At 38.7% G+C, this 19044-nt stretch overlaps 2 protein-coding genes across 2 annotated transcripts; one reads left to right on the forward strand and one right to left on the reverse strand.

Moving 5' to 3' along the window:
* Window positions 1-69: 69 nt before the first annotated feature.
* Window positions 70-12813, reverse strand: tmem62 (transmembrane protein 62). Its single transcript, XM_026933876.3, has 14 exons — window positions 12333-12813; window positions 11288-11399; window positions 11050-11187; window positions 9497-9542; window positions 7865-8006; window positions 7650-7774; window positions 7378-7500; window positions 6491-6646; window positions 6102-6261; window positions 5268-5381; window positions 3383-3467; window positions 3195-3290; window positions 1889-2007; window positions 70-1015 (listed from the first exon to the last, which is right to left on the reverse strand). Exons 1-14 carry the CDS (start codon window positions 12525-12527, stop codon window positions 701-703), a joined length of 1926 nt encoding a protein of 641 aa, XP_026789677.1. The 5' UTR covers window positions 12528-12813; the 3' UTR covers window positions 70-700.
* Window positions 12814-13496: 683 nt separating this feature from the next.
* On the forward strand, window positions 13497-19025 carry LOC113538647 (ras-related protein Rab-10). The gene is made up of 6 exons (XM_026933877.3): window positions 13497-14062; window positions 14250-14310; window positions 14440-14578; window positions 16083-16172; window positions 16330-16431; window positions 17246-19025. The coding sequence occupies exons 1-6, from the start codon at window positions 13936-13938 to the stop codon at window positions 17327-17329; spliced, it is 603 nt and encodes a 200-aa protein (XP_026789678.1). The 5' UTR covers window positions 13497-13935; the 3' UTR covers window positions 17330-19025.
* Window positions 19026-19044: the final 19 nt, after the last annotated feature.

The raw sequence follows: 19044 nt of genomic DNA on the forward strand, positions 1-19044 counted from the left end.
CCCACTGGGATTGCCTTTTCTTGGGATCACAGTCCCAATGCACACATCTAGTCTCAACTTGATGCCATGTGAACCTTTCTGGCAAACTTTCTTTACAAAAATAAAAAATAATAATAATAGTGAGTCTCCTATTCGTGTCTGTATTTGTACATGTTTAGAACATAATATCTGTTCATTCTGAATAAACTGTTTGTATTTGGTGCAGGAAGGCATGTGAATAAACAGAAAAAAGACTTTAACAACCTCAATGCTGACATCAATATGTCCAAGTAGCAGAACCAAACTTGCTACTTTTTTTTTTTAAACCAAACTATTGCTCTCTTAATGAAACAAATTATATTGCGAGTGGTTGTCAACTGATTATGCAAGTCAGAGGGTCTCAGTGCTCATCCACAAATCGGGATTTTATGTAATTGATCACGTTTTTTTTTTAGTCTGGCAGTCACAACTATCAGTGTTGAATTGCTGGAATACTTCAGTGTAATCTACTGAAAAAGAACAAGAACAGTGGCCCAAGAACAGTGTTAAAGTAAATGGCCCAACCTGCCCTTGCTTAAGTAGTACATCTCTCCAGCTCTCCTATTATGATTGTATTGTATAGTGATTGTACAGAAAGATAGAGAGGGGAGAATTTGGCACACAAATATGTATAACAGTAAAATATTGAAAACTGTGTCTGAAAAACTGGTCAGTTTAGTTGTCATAGCTGTGAGTTGCTCTTGTTAGTGAGATTTGGAGCTGGTCCCCTCCAGACCTTGTAGATGAGCAGCAGACCCATCAGCAGAGCCCAGGTACGCACCGGAGACAGGAAGAAAGCCAAAAGGCCGTAGGTCTCCAGCAGGAAGTAGCAGGAGTATGCCTGCCAGATGAAGAGAAGCAGCATGACCACGTGTACAGCCAGAGTACTCCAGCGGTATCCCAGCCTGCAGAAGTGAGAGCGGAAGGAGCAGCCGCTGAAGCGCTGGTGCAGGCTCCAGCAGAGGTAGCATGTCAGAGGCATGTTGAAGAAGATCAACTGTAGATGTCCATAAAGAAAAACAACACATTTTTTGAGATTGTGTTTTAGTTTTAGAATGTGTCTCTTAATGCGTGGGTTCTGAACCATGTCCCTGGAGTACCTCCTGTCCTACACTGTTCTAACACACCCACTTCAGTGGCTGTTAATGGCTGATTAGTTAAATCAGGTGTGTTGAAGCAGGGAAAACACTAAAACGTGCATGACAAGGGGTACTCCAGGACCAGGTTTGGGGACCTATGTCTTTGCATCTCCAGCATAATCAGTTTAACAGGTTTAAGCAGAAACACTGACTTTTAATATGTAGCATCCTAAAGATCAAATACAGCCTACCTCAAATAAGATGGTAGTAGGACACTACAAAATTTATGTGCTAAAACCACAACAAGATTAGCTATATGAACCTGAGGGGGAAGTCTACTATGACAACACTGAGAAACATAGTCAGCAAATTTCATGGAAGTTAGTTAAAGCTAGCTGTTTCGAAAATCAAAACACAACACAGCGGGTGGCTTTGCCACCTCACACCTCCAGGGTCCCAGGTTTGATTCTGAGCTTTGTGTCTGTACAGTTTTTGTACACGTTTCATTTCTGCATGGGTTTCCTCCAGATTCTCCAGTTTCCTCGTCCCTCCCAAACATGCATGGATGGACTGGTTATGCTAAATTGCCCCTAGGTGTGAATGAGTGTGTGTCCATTCCATGGTGCCTTGCAATGGACTTTTTTTTTTTTCTAAGCAGATATTTCCATATTCCAGCAGCTGCCGGAAATGTGAGAACTTCACCAAAATATTACAAAAATGCTGTGTATTATAAATCACCCCCACCTTTAACCCTCTTACTTGGTTGTCTTTTCACAAGTCAGAACTCTTACCTGCATCACACCCACAACATAGGTCAGACTGCCCTCAAGAAAATGCCCATCCACCAACACACCGAAAGCAAAGCAAGCTCCACTGTGTCCATCAATTACCTCCCCAACGAACCATGGACCTGTGCAAGACCAGGAAACGCAGGTTCAATCCACAAACTAACAGCAGAAAAAATATGTATATGACAGGCTGTGGATGTGTTGTGTCACTAGAAAAAAGATATTATTACTAGTTATTTTGTTCTTACTATATAACTCCTTCATAAACCACATCATTCAGAGACAAGCTCAGTGATGTGAACATGTGCAGTACTTTTATGTGGTAAATCTACAACATCTTATCTGGTAAATGGATATTTGGTAGTTTTTCCAAGATTGTGCTTCTTAAACAATCAGAATTAAATGCAGAATTCTTGAATGTGATTGGTCAGAAGGTGTTGGTTTATTTTCGTAACAACAGAAGCTCGGACAATAGTGCTGGCAGGTTTATATTAATGTACTTGTTCTAATACTTTATCATTGCTATAGTAACAGCTAATTCACATGGACTTGTCTGGTGGATGCTCTACATAATACAATGCTTTTTAACAGATTAAAAATACATGCTGTTATTTAAGAAAGAAAAATGGATAATCATTTTAATTGTGTGGCTTCTGTAAGGAGATGCTTATTTAACATTTATGGAAGGAGTCCTGTGTGTCTTGGGTGTTGTGTAACAGTTGGGTGTTTTATAACAGTCAGTAAGTTTTCCGACATGGAACAGTCTTCAGATCAGAGGATACTGCACTTTCTGATTTCTCGGTAGCATGACTAGTTGTGTTTTTTCTCTTATTAACTTCAACAAAGAGAAAAGAAGAGAGACTGGTTAGGGAAAGACTGTTTATAGCTGCTATAATGAAAGTGTAAACAGGAACGAACTTGTTTCATGGATTGAGGGGCAAGCAGGCACAAAACTTAACAGAAGGAAGATTTTTGGGATTTTCACAATTTTCAAACAGAGATGTGCTATCCCTGTAACTCTGCCCACTAGAATCTAACACCCTCTCTTCACACACACTTCCTTACTCTTCGGCTGGTACTATTCTTCTGCTGAGGTGTGTGTGTCTGTGTCTGCATGTGTGCCTCTGTGGCTCAGGTCAAGCCTTATCTCTGAATTTCTGCTGTAGAGGCAGAACCTGTTATGGCTTATTAGCTCTGAGGTAAGTAAGAAATGCCTATAACAATACCTCACTCCCCAATTTTTGATTAAAACAAACAGATCTGTCAATTAAATGAGTGTAAATGTAATATGAAACTGGGATTAACTTACCTAATGCTGTACACAGATTAAACAGCAGCAAGGTGTAGTAGAAAGCATCGATCTTGCTGACAAGGTGCAGGGACATAAATGCTTGAGAGCGAAACCCTGAAAAGACACAGTGTATGTGGCATAGTATTCACTGTAGATTGCACTGTAGATTGGTTTCATTTTTTGCCATATTTACCACTGAGCCGCACCTCGGGCAGCGGGCATGTGCCAGAATCTGAAGGCAACAAGGACGCCCACATTCAGCAACACGACAGCTACAAAAGCGATCCGTGCCTAAAAACACACACAGATATCCACAGTCTCTTACATAAAATAATTGGGGTGACTTTGTATTGGATCTAGTATTCACTACACCTTTGATATTATTCATGGCTGCTTCTCTTTATCAGGTCCAGTCTATTCTTTACTCTGAATTTAAAGTCATATAGCTCAAATACTATACTATACAAGCACTAAACCACAGAGACCTCCAGGCTTATTCAACCCAAATAGGAGGTACAACTTATACACATTTAAATAATTGATCTTGCTTCTGTTTAGCTGGAATTAAAACAGCCATATTGGCTCCTTGTGGATATGATGAACCTTACTTTATTTGGACAGGCTTATTACTGCCTCCCTTTCATAGCAGAAAAAAACTTACTTGAAAATGTACATCAGTGCAAGAACTTTTTGTATTTTTCTGTTTTTAAAACTGTATTAGAAATATGCAAATTAGATTACAGATCATAAAATATATCCTAATTTGCAGTATAAAAATTCCAACCATAAGAGCAGTTCCTTCCAGAACTAGTGGACTTTTCTCATATTCTTGTTTCCCAGCCGAACATTAAAAGCAAAGTCACCATCTCATGACTGACCTCACAAGTGTAGCCTATGTAGACTGTGTAGCCTATAAAAGGCCCCAACTATGTCATGCCTCTTTCCCATTCCTGTCTTGCTGAGGAACGGATAAAGCAGATTCAGGATGCTAGGAAAGCACTCAAAAATCCTTGGACACAATAATAAAATTGTAAAATCTGCACCATCAAGGAGGGAGCGCTGATGTGCACCTTAGGATACATGTGTAACTTTTTGATTTATCAATATTCACTACTGACTCATGGCCTATTGAAGAAAAGACACATGGCCTATTGTTTGTGTTGCTGTGCAGCAGCATGGTGCTTCAAATGTAGAATAATTAATAACATAATATTGTAAGTTCATAAATTCTAACTTCTTGTGAACTGTTGAACTTTTTTCCCCACCTTCTCTAATTTCTTAGTCTCCTGTATATCAGGTCACAATGGTGATTAGTGATGGATGATGGACATGACCAGTGTCCAAAGTGCCTGGCACCGGGGCCTCTTTAACAAGCACTTATGATTCACAGGATGAACTGCATCCATTCAGCAACTTCCCCAATGCTGAAAGAGTGCAGTGGGGAGTGTAGCTGGCAACCGATGTGACTGCTGGGCCTGCTAGGAAAGGGAAGGCTTGCTCTTCTGTAGCACAAGAAAGAACATCCATGGAAAGGAGGTAACAAATGCCCTTACTGCACTGGAACACAGAGTAGAAGAGCCTGCAGCAGGCACTGGCCAAATGTAAGAGCTATTAGTGACAGTGCAACAAGTGTGGAGCTCAGTGAAGGTGCCCTGATATGCTTTCAGTGGCTGCATCTCATTTTCTAAACTTGAGGTCCACCTTGGAGGCAAGTGCGGCCTGGCCACCATAGGAGAGACTAGTGTCCTCGCTAACACCTGAATATATAAAAAGCTGATGATACTCTTCCAAATGTAAGTTTAACATCATGGTGCATTTGGTCCTCAAGGGGATAATGCCCACGACAGGAGACTCAGTGGGCATAGAGATCTTACAGGGAGTGTTCCTATGAGAGCACTATGAGCGCTATAGCAACAGGGCATGGGAAATCATTGGTAAATTGATACAAATGAGAAGGCAGTTAAGCATGAACAAGCATGAACAAAATCCAACTGGAGCTACATAGCAATAGTAAGAAGAAGAATTTATATAGCATCTTGCTTTTGGTTATTTTATTATTATTATTATTATTATTATTATTATTATTATTACCAGGATGTAGTGGTCAGTGAGGAGGATGAAAGACTGTAGGAAGCCAAAGCTGGGTGTGAGGTCCTCCTGCATGGTAAAAAGTTGCTCTTGCACCTTGGTCTGACCTGCCAAATTCTTACACACAAGCACACACAAGCGTGCAGACACACACACACACACACACACACACAGAGAGAGAGACAGAGAGGAAGAAAAGGATTCATAAAGCACAGAGACAAAATAAATGTGATTTAGGCGCTGCCAATGTGTATTTAAATCCCCCACAATCTACTAGTATTTGAGTCAACCCTTAACACACATCTCTCACACACACACAGACACACACAGACACACACAGACACACACAGACACACACAGACACACACAGACACAGATGCTCCACTCACTGCTAACACAGCAGAAAATAATGCAGAATACTGTACAGCACGTTATCTATTAGTCCTCCTGCTGTCTGTTTCTGCTGTCTTGTATTAATACTATAAGAGGTTTTTCTAAATTAAGTACATGGCCAATCTTTATATTGACCATTAAACAGAGGATTACATGATGTTGTATTGTATCAGAGTGTCTAATGTCCTTAAGGTTTTACATCGTTAGATTTTAGGGTCTTTTTAATGGTATTTTATTTACTGTTCACACTAGCAAGCAAAGGACACAATTCATATCTTATGTAAGTTTGAGATATTAAGCCAAAACCCAGGCAAAAAGACATTTGAACTGCGAAGCTTTGATACAGTAAAATGACAAACTGACACAGAAGGATCAAAATAAACTCTTGATCAAATATATTTAACCCCAATCTGCACAACCTTAAATTAAGCAGCTTTCACTTACCTCTGCTTTGACTGTAATGGTATGCAGTCCAGTGGAGTAGGCTTTGGGATCCCAGCGCAGCACATACAGAGGTCCCCCTACACGCTCTGCTTTCCCCAAGAACTCTCCATCCACATTCACATACACTGCTGTAACTGGAGCTGCTGAAAAGACCAGGATCCTGCAGAGTGCAAAAGACACTAGCTGTTGTCAAACCATCAGCACTAACTGTTGTCAAACCATCCACTCGAGCCATCACACTAACAAGGAACTGTAACAGGTAAGCTAGACTGTATGCAGTGTAAAGTAAAGTAAAATAAAGTGCATAAAATAATAGTGTATATAGTGAGGGCTGATGATGGGCAGCAATGATGCCTTAGGACTTGAGAAGACACACACAGAGGGGACACCTGATGTGTGTGGAGCTGTAGATGCGACCCACAGGCTCCATTCCTGGATGCAGGTACTGAGCATCTTTGGGGTTGGTGATGACCACTGCTGGCCAGTCCTCAAATGTCAGGTCCGAGAAACTCAAGAGATCGTGGTCAAAGGCCAGGATCCTGTATCTGGTGACAGGAATATGACAGAATAAAATAAATTGTCTGCAAATATACCAGTAAATCATCATTTTTTTGTACTGTTGATGTTTAAAATGTGATTAATGTTCTCTGAGAGCATACAGTTCCAGCTGTAATTAAAATCATCTTAAAATGAGATTTATATGAATGCGCTTGTTCTTATGTAGTTATATAGTTATATCATTTCTGTAGTAACAGCTCATTCCCAGAGAAGCTCCACATAATGCAAGTCCAATAAATGGATCAAAATATGTATTGTTATTTAAAAAAGAAAAATGTAGAATCATTTATATTGCAAATCTTTCTTTTAGAAAAAGCCCTATATCATTTATAGAATCATTTATATCACAAATCTTTTAGGAAAAGCCCTTTATCCTGAATACTTTCCTGTGGCTTTGTTATGGTAAGTAAGTTTTTGGCCACAGGAAAGTATTCAGGATAAAGGGCTTTTCGCTTTCCAGTTTTTCTGTAACATGATGAGCTGATTTTTTTGGATTATTAACTCTAAGAGAGAGTGTACATAATTTAGAAACACATCTGATATTTACACAAGACGGCAGAAACACACTTGACAGGATAGCTAATAAATAAATTGCTGTACAGTATACTGCACTATTTTCTGCTGTGTTAGTGGTGAGTGGACCATCTGGGTCTGGGTCTGTGTGTGCGTGTGTGCGTGTGTGTGCACATGCGTTTTCACTCAGCCCTGCTGGTCTTACCTGCGGTTGTCCATCCAGTCTCCCAGCTCCAGCTCCAGTGTTCCCGTTGAGTGTCTGCTGTGGAGGACAGGCATCAGACCCCCCAGCGTGTGCAGGTGCCCACACAGGTACGCCACTGCCATGCTGCAAACGTGTCATATCACAAGATTAACTGATTAACATCACTGGATTCAGTTTAGCATAAACAAATGACAGTGGACATTATGTTAACAGTTTACATTTCATAAAATACAGGATCACTCATACACAAAATCATCAGTCCCTTCCCTAACCTCATCAGGGCTCTGACCCCTGGTGAAGGGGAGATGACAGTGGAGGTGGTGTAGTGTCCAAACCAGATGGTCTGATTGCTGCTCTGACTCTCCTGCCTAAAGGTGGCCAGCATGTCAATTTGACTCTGTGGACCAGAAGATCATCCAAAATCAGATGGAGAAAAGTACAGTTGAAGCTGGTGCACATCTGTATTGCAAATCATCCACAAACCTACCTGATTAAGTATTCCAAAGAAGTTGTAGGGACGCTTAGGCCCAGGGGTGAGGGTGGCATCAACACAGATAAATGAATAGTTCCCAAAGGGAGTGCTGTGTACATAGTGGAAGGAGCCAAGCTTCTGGTTGGCAGAATACTTCCTAAACACCAAAGCACAAATCAGAGTTATTTACTATCTGATACACTGCTCAGCAAATTAGATGAATTGATGTAATCTTATACCACAGCACTGCTGAATTCTCAAATCTGATTGGCCAGATAGTGTTAATTTTGTATAACGGCACAGCTATGACAATAGTCTGAGCTGTAATTCAAATCACTAACCTGAAAAAGCTTAATGTGCTTTTTCTAATATGTTGTGGTTTCTATAGTAACAGCTAATACACAGGGACTTGTATGGCAGAAACATCAAATAATCTAAACCTAATAAAAATTATAATTAATTATAATTGTATGAAAATGTTATTTAATAAACAAAGAAAAAGGCATCTTTATTAATATGGTGAAGCTTTCTGTGAGCAGACTTTTAGCTTTTTTGGAAGGAGTCTCCAGTGTCAGTGCTTTATAACAGTAAGAGGTAAGGTTTCTACTTGGGACAGTCTTCAGGACAGAGGCAGAAAAACAGAAGTGTTGAGGAAGGGACTGTTTATAGCTTCTATAACATAAGTGATGACAGGAATTAACTTGTTTAGCAGATGTCCTACAACATTTAATAAATGGACAGAAGTATTTATTTTAATAAATAAAAATAAAAATTGCAGTAGTTGCTGTGGTATAAGAGGAACATGCTGTTATAGGAAAACAATCAGCTGTGGTGGTAACAGTAACTCCACGTACATTATTTGGCTAAAAGTTTGTGGACACCTGATGGGTCATCACACCCATATGTGCTTTTTAAACATCCCATTCCAGAATTAGTCCCTTCTTTACTGTTATAATAACCTCCACTCTTCTGGAAAGGCTTTCCACTAGATTTCAGAGGGTGGATGTGGGGATTTGCCCATTCAGCCACAAGAGCATCAGTGAGGTCAGATACTGATGTTGGGTGAGGAGGCCTGGGGCTCAGTCGGCTTTCCAATTCATCCCAAAGGTGGGGTTGAGGCAGGGCTCTGTGCAGGCCACTCGAGTTGTTCCACTCCAACCTTGGCAAACCATGTCTTCATGGACCTCGATTTGTGCACAGGGGCATTGTCATGCTGGAACAGGTTTGGGAAATCTTAAGATTTCAAGGCAGCTCTGTGCTTCAAACTTTGTGGCAACAGTTTCAGAAGACCCACATGGGTGTAATGGTCAGGTATCCACAATATTTTGGCCATATAGTTTATCACAGCACCTGGTTGTTCATTATTTTCCCTATAACACACCCCGCTGTGTTTTACTCCTTACTCAATCCACTATTGATTTATCTGTATTTATGACATTCACTTGGCCTATAACTTGAATTCAGCCATTTAGAATTCTAACTAAATAAACCTTTAAATGTGACATATAACTGTAAATAAACTTTTCATGCTCATGTTACAAATCACAGCAAGAAAGTGAACCTTCCTGATAACATTATAAAGGTAAAGCAAGTCAATGAATCTTCCAGCTACACAATAGCTGCAATTATAAGAATTTTTGCACAGACCTGTAATAATTGTTTACACTATCCGGAGAAATAATATTGAAGGCATCTGAGGAGAAAAGAAGACACAGGTTTAGAGTTTATTTTCGTGAAGCAGAGGAAGAAGATGGAAGACCACTGGACTAATGAGAGCTCTTGTCTGGAAGCTTGTAATGCAATACCAGTTTCAAGGTCTGTGGGGAAATGGTCGGTATGGATACACGGAAAACCACTGGCAAGCCCTAGTATTAGAGCTGAGCTCATGAGGGTGGTCCCTAAATGCTCAGTCTTTATCAACTGTTAACATCTTCAAGAGAACAAAGCAAATTATTAACTGAATAACCAAAATAGTAGTTAACTAGTAATTCTGCTTCAGACAGACTGAACATTGTGTATGAATTCATGTAATTTATTCCCTTGCCATAATCACAAAAGAAGAATAACTACCATTTTTTAAAGCGCTTAATAATTAGGGAAATGTGACGATTTCTCTTGGGTCCTAAATTGTTTTGATGCTGGTGGTTAGGATTGGAAGGTACTAGACCTAAATGATCAGCAAAGATTGAGAATCAACTCTAGTCTTCCATTAATAGAGATTTTCAATATATACAGTACTGTGCAACAGTCTTTTGTGACTTCTACATTATTGATTCAGTACAAAAACATTTTAGAATTCCAAACATGAGTTTTTCAGCACAAAATTAAATATTATAGAAAAATGTTTGTATGTCAGTAAAGAAAGCAGCATATTACATAAGAGACACTTTTCAGACAAAAAACATAATGAAGGCTGCTGGATTTTGCTGCAAAAATAAGAAGCAAGTGTGATAGTCAAAGTCTCCAGAAGAACTGTGGCTGCTTCTGCAAGGTGCTCAGTAAACGTTACAGCTCATTTCCTTATAAAACTACACTAATTGTACCTGAGACAACTTTTTTTTGGTAGCAAAAGGTCGTCACACCAAATATTGACTTTTTTCCCCATTTATTACTGTTTACTGCTCTTTATAGTATTTTTTTAATGTAGAAACATTTAGTTTCATTATTTTTGAAGGCATCTTTGCTCTACAGCATTTCTTTGCATGTGCCTAAGACTTTTGCACAGTACTGTACATAATCTTTGTCTGGCCCACACAGCAATCACAACTAACTAGAGTTTTGAATCTGATCACGTTTATAAATATAGCATAACCATACTAACCAAATTATCATATTCCACAACTCAGGCTCATAACCTCTGCTAAAAATATCTATATCAAATAACAAATTCAATTCTGAGCAACAATTTTTCAACTCATATATTCAACCCATATATTTATGAACAAATCGTAGTCTTTTTAATCAATGGATGCAAGCAGGAGTCATTAAATATGATATTTAAATCTTGCTATATTGCAGTAGAATGTAGGTTCTATGTTTTATCTCCCATACAAACATATGTTTAAAAAGTGCAAGATCATTCCTTTAGCATTTCAACTTGCTGCTTAATTACTAATCACTTGAACAGATCAATATTCATAAATGTAAAATTAAAAAAAAAAAAAAAAAAAAAAAAAAAAAAAGGCCAGAAAAATACTCACCATGGTTTCCACGAATGTCTATCCATTTTGTGCGCTCCAGCACTCGAGATTTCTTTAGGACGTTGTGATAGGCCTGCCACTCCACCTCATGCTGAAGAGAGCCAACTTTATTCTCTGTCTTTGCATCTGTTAAGTCCCCTGGTAAATATCGAGTCAAAGGCGCATTAGTGCACCAGATCTTAACTAATGTAACAAGTCATGACAAGAATCCATGTCTGACGGTGTAAAATCATCTCACCTGTGGCAAGTACAAGAGCTGGTTTAATGACCTCAACAGTGTCTGTACAGAACCTTTCGAAGTCTGGGACACGTCTCGGATCACGGAAGCGACTTATATGAATGTCTGATACCTGTACACAACAGCGAACAGAGATTTACTATACAATACTTTACACATAAAATAATTAAGACAGTTAAGAACAAGAAGGATGTCTCAGAGGCTCTGGTTTAGACAATTGCAAACCAGACCCTTTAAACATCGTGTTCCACTGTTTCAGTGACACAGAACGTTGTGTAGATCCTCTTAAATGCTCTTAAAAGATAGCTAAGATCTAAACTGATTTTAAAAGCAGTATTTCAACAGACTATATTCACTAAGGTCATAGCCTGTGAGGTTCATTTAAAATAATAAAGAAGCACATGTATTTTTCATCAACCAATTGATCTAAAGTAGGATGCTGTTTTTGATACTACTATCAAGAGACCCCGATTTGATCCTGTGCTCAGGTTTCTGTCTGTGCAGAGTTTCACATGTTCTCCTTGTGTCATTGTGGGTTTCTTCCTGGTTCTCCGGTTTCCTCCCATCTCCCAAAAAAATGGACGGAGGTGTGTGTGTGTGTTTGTGTGTGTGTGTCTGTGTGTGTGTGTGTGGGTGTGTATGTGTGTGTATGGTGCCCTGCGATTCCTGCATCACACCCTGTGTTTGTTTCTGGGATAGGCTCCAGATCCACCACGATCCTAACCAGGACAAAGTGATTACTGAAGAAGAATGAATGAATGAATGAAGGTTATAGCCTACTCAAGTAATTTAAGAGGATAGAGAGGCACATGTATCCTTTGAATCTGAAATAGCTGCTTGGAACTCTAATCTCCATTCAAATGCTACACCAAAAAATGAAATACTAAGGTGATTTAATAAAAAATAAAATTAATAAATTATTATTATTTTTTTTTTTTAAGATTACAATATATTACAGGGTTAAATGCAGGGTTAGGTAACTGTGATTTAACTGTAGATAAGAGTTCAGGTAGCAGCAGTCTCCACTCGCCTTATATAGACTCACCTGCACAAACCAGAAGATGTTCTGCAGCTCTGCGCCTGGAAAAGGTTCCTCTCTTTTCTTCCTAACATGTTCTCCGTCTGACTGCGCTAAACTCCGTTTAGGGTGCCAGGTGGTGTCGTAGCTATCCAGCACCCAGGAAGTAAAACACGCCAGCACCAAGCCGGTAACAAGCAGGACAACAAACAGTCGGAGCATCCTGACAGCAGCGGTGTTCCTGCACAGAGCGAGCACACGTCAAACCCTGTCCTGGAAACCCCCCGGAGCACTGGCCATGGCCTCTCTCCGCTCACTGCTTAACAGCTGCAACCCCAAAATCCTGCGCTGTTCAGTGGCGGGGAGACGAACAGACAGAGCACACGATAGGACAAATAACCGCGCTGTCATCACCGCTTACAGCTCACACTTCCGCCTTTCTGGATTTTTAAACTGAGGCCACAGATCGTCACGCGCTGTCGAGACGCTTCACTCTGCGCAAAGCGGAAATCCTGCGTACAGCACGCTGACATAGTAGTCACGACTTTAAAAAAAAAAACAGAATTAAAAATAAATAAAAAAAAAATAAAAGCAATTAATATTAATTAATATGCGAATAAAATTAATAAAAATAATAAAAAATTATTTTTAAACAATTATCTTTTTAAAATAATTATATATATATATATATATATATATATATATATATATATATATATATATATATATATATATATATATATATATATATATATGCTACTATAAAATGATTATTTTTGATTTACTAAATGGAATGTATTTTTTTTGTATATTTACTGAACCTTTTCAGAATCACAATCACTAAATCTACAAGTATACAGGAACGTAACTTGGCAGATCAGTGCAAGAAAATGTAAAGTATGACTTTGTAAGTCAGCATACATAATGTCTTTAATTTATTGAATAATACGTTTTTCAAAGCATGGTAAAACGTAATAAAATAAAACATATTATTAAATTAATAAGTCCTATCATATTTGTAGGAGTCATCTTGCCTAATCATAAAATAAGGTGTCATTTGGGAGGATGACGCACATGCGCGGTGCAGCTCGAGCTACATAGTAAAATGTAATATGATATACGCATGTGCAGCACTGACGCGCATGCGCAGTGAAAATTGGGCAGGACACGGATCAGGTTTAGTGACACTGCTTGCCGAAAGTGTTTGCGCATGCGCAGTGGCGTCTTTTTCCGTGGTGTGTGACGAGTTCCGTAAAGTCGTAACTGTTTTAGACGTAAATAGCTGGTTTTGTCTTTGCCATAAAAATAGTTTACATTTGTAGTCTCTTCTTTCGACAAAACCTTGTTGTTCTGGTTCTATGAGCTGGTAGGTAAGCTAATTAGCAAGTTACTTTAATCGTGCTAAGTAAGTGGCCCTATAGTAGCTAATAGCTAGCAGCTAGTGTGGCTAAGAAACTTTGACAGTTAGGGAACTAACAACGCGCTATCTGTATTTATTAGTGAACTTGGAGAGTATGAGCTGCTCTTGGTGAGGTTACTCATTTAGATTTGAGGATCAGAAAGGTGGGCCGCTTGCTTTTACACTTAGACTAGTTCATTGAAGGAGTGTCCGTTTGAAGCTCCATGCCAAATGGCCAAGAAGACCTATGATTTGCTGTTTAAACTCCTGCTTATTGGAGACTCAGGAGTTGGCAAAACCTGTGTGTTGTTTCGCTTTTCGGATGATGCGTTCAACACCACGTTTATCTCAACAATCGGTAAGGATCATATGTGTATTCAGTTAATCAATAAATCAGCTAAGCTTAGGAAATGCTCTGAGAAACCCCAAAGCAAAGGATGTTGCTCATTCACTGTGTATAATAACTCTGTTTAAATCAGAGCTTACTTCTAACACCTGAAAAGTAGTCATGTTTGTGTAGTAACCTTTATAATGTAACTTTCCAGGAATAGATTTCAAAATCAAGACAGTTGAACTAAATGGCAAGAGGATCAAACTTCAGATATGGTAGGTTATAAGTACTGAAAGGTTTTGATGATATCTCATGTGTCAACAGACAAAAAAAAATCTGCAAAGCTCACTCTGATTACAAATGCAGAATCATAATCTTATGTGATGTTAATTGTCCTGTTTCAGGGATACAGCTGGACAGGAGCGTTTTCACACCATCACAACCTCCTACTACAGAGGAGCCATGGGGATCCTGCTGGTGTATGACATTACCAACGCTAAGAGCTTTGAGAATATCAGCAAATGGCTGCGAAACATTGAGGAGGTGGGATTCTAACCACCTAGATTCATCTTATATGGATTGTAGTGTAATACGAAAGATGATTAGCGAGAATTTCCAGTGCTGTATTTTTAATCTGTATTTTTTTTTTTTGGATGATGGCTCTGCTTTTTTTTTCTTCTAAGAAATGACACAAAATATCTTTCTTGGAAGCCTAGTCCTCTCACATAATATAATTGACATTTATGTGATATGATGCTTCAGGGTGTTTCCTCTAGTGGGAGCTGTGACTTTGCATTAGTCTAAAGGTATTTGCTTATTTTTATAACACATGTATGACAAACATTACAACAACATTACGTTACACACTTGGTATAATTGTCATGCTTCTATCTAAACAAAAACACAGTTGTCACGGCAAGCAAAATCACTTAATTGTCATCAGATTGAAACCAGTGTTTTCATCCCAGCTGACAGTCATGTAGGTGAAATGTTCACACACTATTATGTGATGCTGTTGATCTGGAGACAACCTTTTTTGCCCAGAGACACCGCTGACCTAAACACCCAACCCCCCAACAACCCCCCTATTGCATTTCATGTATAGTTTCCTGAGTGTAAAGATCATTGCACACTAGAAGCATGGCAGCCTGGGCACGTCGGGGCATTGAGTATTCATTTCTGTGCTTTCTTGCACTGATTTAGTGAATACAGTGTTCAAATATCTGTAAATATTTTAAACATGCATTACCACTGTACAGTATATGCTCACATAAAGTTCATTAATGTATGCGATTTTCACTTCTACGCTCAGTTTTAACTGGCTCTTGCTGCAGTAGGCTACAGACCGAAATAACACTCATGTACTGTTGGCCATACACTACAAAAAATAGCATGAGTGTTGTATTTTGTAGTGTTTCTACCTAGAAAACATGAGCATGTCTCGCAAAAGTGCGCTTGTTTTTATTTTAAATAGCCACTTTGTATGCTGCCGGTGTCTGGTGTAAAAGCCACTTTGACAACATGAAAGCATGTTGGACACAGAACCAGGTATATAATGGGCTTAAATGGAGGTTCAAATTGAATGAAGGATAATGAAATTTATTAATAATAATAATAGTAATAATAATAATAGCAATCTGATAGTTTTAATTATTAGTAAATGTTACATAAATCAAATTTTTTATGCAGTGAACTACATTATAAATAATGGTTCATAAAAGTCTCCCGTGGCCCATCCGTATCTTAGGCGACCCCACGGTTGAGAATCTACGCTGTAGCTGTTCTATCAGTAAATTTAAATGATATGAAATGAAAAATCCTAGGTACAATTAATGCAGCAGAAACAGTGGGGTGATAAGGTATAAAGGGATTAAAGGTATAAAGATTTTTCTTTCTCTGAGCAGAATTTAAGGGGGCTGCGTCTCGTATGCCGGGGTAGATTATAGTCTGAAAATGTTATAGTTTATTGTCTATAACGTTTATAGTTAGTGTAGTGTTTTTTATGCTGATGGCAAATTTTTAATGCATTTCTTATTTATTCTCCTAGCATGCAAATGAGGATGTGGAAAGAATGCTGCTTGGTAACAAGTGTGATATGGAGGACATGCGCGTGGTATCTAAAGCAAAGGGAGAACAGGTAAATTCCTGTGACAGGGTAACAGTATTTTCCTACACGAGTTGACTGTACACCTAGAACAGCTGAGGGATGTGTCTAGAATGCAGGCTTAAAGGGTAAGTTTTAGGGTTTCGGTTCAGACATGCTTAATCATGTAATTATCCCCGTTTGTTTTCAGATTGCCTCAGAACACAACATCCGCTTCTTTGAAACGAGTGCAAAAGCGAACATCAACATTGAAAAAGCTTTCCTCACACTTGCTGAAGACATTTTGCAAAAGGTAAGTCCTATAAATCAGAGACTGTCAAAAGTTTTGCAGTAAAAATTCCATGTTTCACAAAAAATTCCAGCTTATTCAATATAACCAGAAGTTTGTTGACACCTGACAGTCACACCCATATGTGCTTTTTTGAACAATCCAGTCCAGATTTAGTTCCCTTTTGCTGTTTTAATAACCTCCACTCTTCTGGGAAGGCTTTCCACTAGATTTTGGAGCGTGGCTGAGGGGATTTGCCCATTCAGCCACAAGAACATTAGTGACGTCAGGTGCTGGTGTTGGGTGAGGAGGCCTGGGGTGCAATCCACATTACAGTTCATCTTAAAAGGTGTTCAGTGGGGTTGAAGGCAGAGCCCTGTTCAGGCCGCTCGAGTTCTTCCACTCCAGCCCTGGCAAACCATGTTTTTTATGGACCTCGCTTTGTGCACAGAGGCATTGTTGGAGCATGTTTGGGCCCTTTAGTTCCAGTGAAGGAAAATTGTAATGCTACAGCATACAAAGACATTCTATACAATTGTGTGCTTCCAGAATTGTGACAATAGTTTGGAGAAAGACCACAAATAGGTGTGTGATGTTCAAATGTCCACAAACCTTTGGCCATACAGTGTTAGGCATTTTATTTAAACATGTACAATAATATTTTGTCTGTTTATTGGAGCCAAATATGTATTTTAATTTCTGAAAATACATAGAACCCATTTTTATTAAAATTGTCATTAGATTCCAGTAGATTTTTTACATAAGGCATAAAAAGGTGATAATTGTGGGTTGAGTTTTCATGACTGTAACAAAATTATGCTTTGATTTTTTGTTTCAGACCCCTGGAAAGGAGCCGACCAATGAAAATGTCGACATAAACAACAGAAGTGGCTCTGCAGGAGGCATCAGGTGTTGCAGTTGAACAGGCGTTTCACTGCTTTGCTTCCAAAAACCCTCACACCATTTACAATGCACAAGATTGATCTCTTACAACTATGTTAACCTAAATGCCCATTATGCTGGACAAGACCTTTACCTCTCACTGTACTTTAACTATTGTATCCGTGTCAAAACATAAATTTCCCAATTTTCTGTTAGTAATATTCAATCAAACAGGACCTTTGTTACTTTAGTGATGATCTGACAACAGCACTGTGTACAGGGAAACCAATCAAATAATTACACACTTATTGAGAAAAACAAAAGGGACACATAACACTTAACATTCATGTTATTGTGAACTCTGTGCCTTAATGCCATTTAGAAATAGGAGAGCTTAGTTTATTAGACAGTTCATGGATAGTGTTTGAATTGCTGAACTGTGAATGAGTGTTTCATATGACACTTCCCCTTATAACATTCAAGGTTGTGCCTTATGACCTGCGGCAATGAAGTCAAAAGACTGTTCTCTGTTATTCCACGCTGTCACGTTTTCATACGCCCAGTGCACATACAATGCCTGTAAAGGCACAGACTGGCCTGATTGTCATGGTCTTTGTTGTATTAATAACTTGCATGCCGGTTGGCCTAAAGAGTCAGTGTAAGGTATCACATTCAAGAGAAATACTTCAGACCTTCTTGTTTGGTTCTAAGTACTGAGTTATTTTCTCTAAGGATAAGTCAAAACTAATTATACGCACTTGTTTAATGAACAAATGCTGCTCAGTCCCACTGATGTTTTATCTGTCTGAGATTCTGCACTTTAGGGGCTATGCTGAACATGAGTCCCAAATGCAAAGGTCTATTCTGGATCTATGTGTGAGATTTTAGGCTTATGAATTGATCTATGCCTTTCTATTACCGTGTTTGGTTAAATTGCTGCTCATTGGTATTTTTTTTCCTTGGTTTCAGCATGTGTCACTTCCCTGTCCTTTCCAGCATTAATCTTTAATTATAGTTTCATTAGACAATTGCTGTGGGGGTGCAGAGGACCTTTTTGGTGATGGTGAGGGGAAGTTCAGAATACACTCAAATTTCAAAGCAGTGATTTATGATGTACTAACCGTAAAGGTATTTCAACCTGTAAAATGTTTTGGCTGTTAGTGATTTTTGTCATCTTTACTGAGTTTTTGGGTGCATTTTCTACATTTCTTCTTAATATTCTCCTAAACAGGCATTACTAGTATTCAGTAAGTGTTGACTGGTATATCTTGGCTTTCTCTCTGAATCTAAATAACAGCTTTATTATTATAACTTCTTACTGATACATTTAGCACTTTTTTTTACTGATGACTTTAAGTACACTAGTTCATGGCAAGATGACTTGAAAACTAGTTGTGAAGGTGGACACTGGCAATTCAAAGTCAAACACGGGATCGAACACTTTACTACCTGGCTAGTAAGTACATATGTTTCCTTAAATGTAGTGTTTTAAAGATCTAAACTGAGGATGGCCAATGTCCACCTTTAATCAGGCTAAGAACTGACCTTGGTTTACATTTGAATAACTAATTCTGTAATAATAGAAAACCAGAATGATGAATAAAATGTTTCTTGAACTAGAAGACTTAATAGCATGACATTTTCTGCTCACAGAATTCAATATAGTTAAAATAAAAAGGGAGTGATGGGTTTTGGATGGTAGTTTCATAGTGCAATAAACTCACTTTTCAAAAATAGACCTGTGTTTTGTTTATT

Source organism: Pangasianodon hypophthalmus, chromosome 10 (genome assembly GCF_027358585.1).
Source record: "Pangasianodon hypophthalmus isolate fPanHyp1 chromosome 10, fPanHyp1.pri, whole genome shotgun sequence".
In the NCBI taxonomy this organism is placed as follows: Eukaryota; Metazoa; Chordata; class Actinopteri; order Siluriformes; family Pangasiidae; genus Pangasianodon; species Pangasianodon hypophthalmus.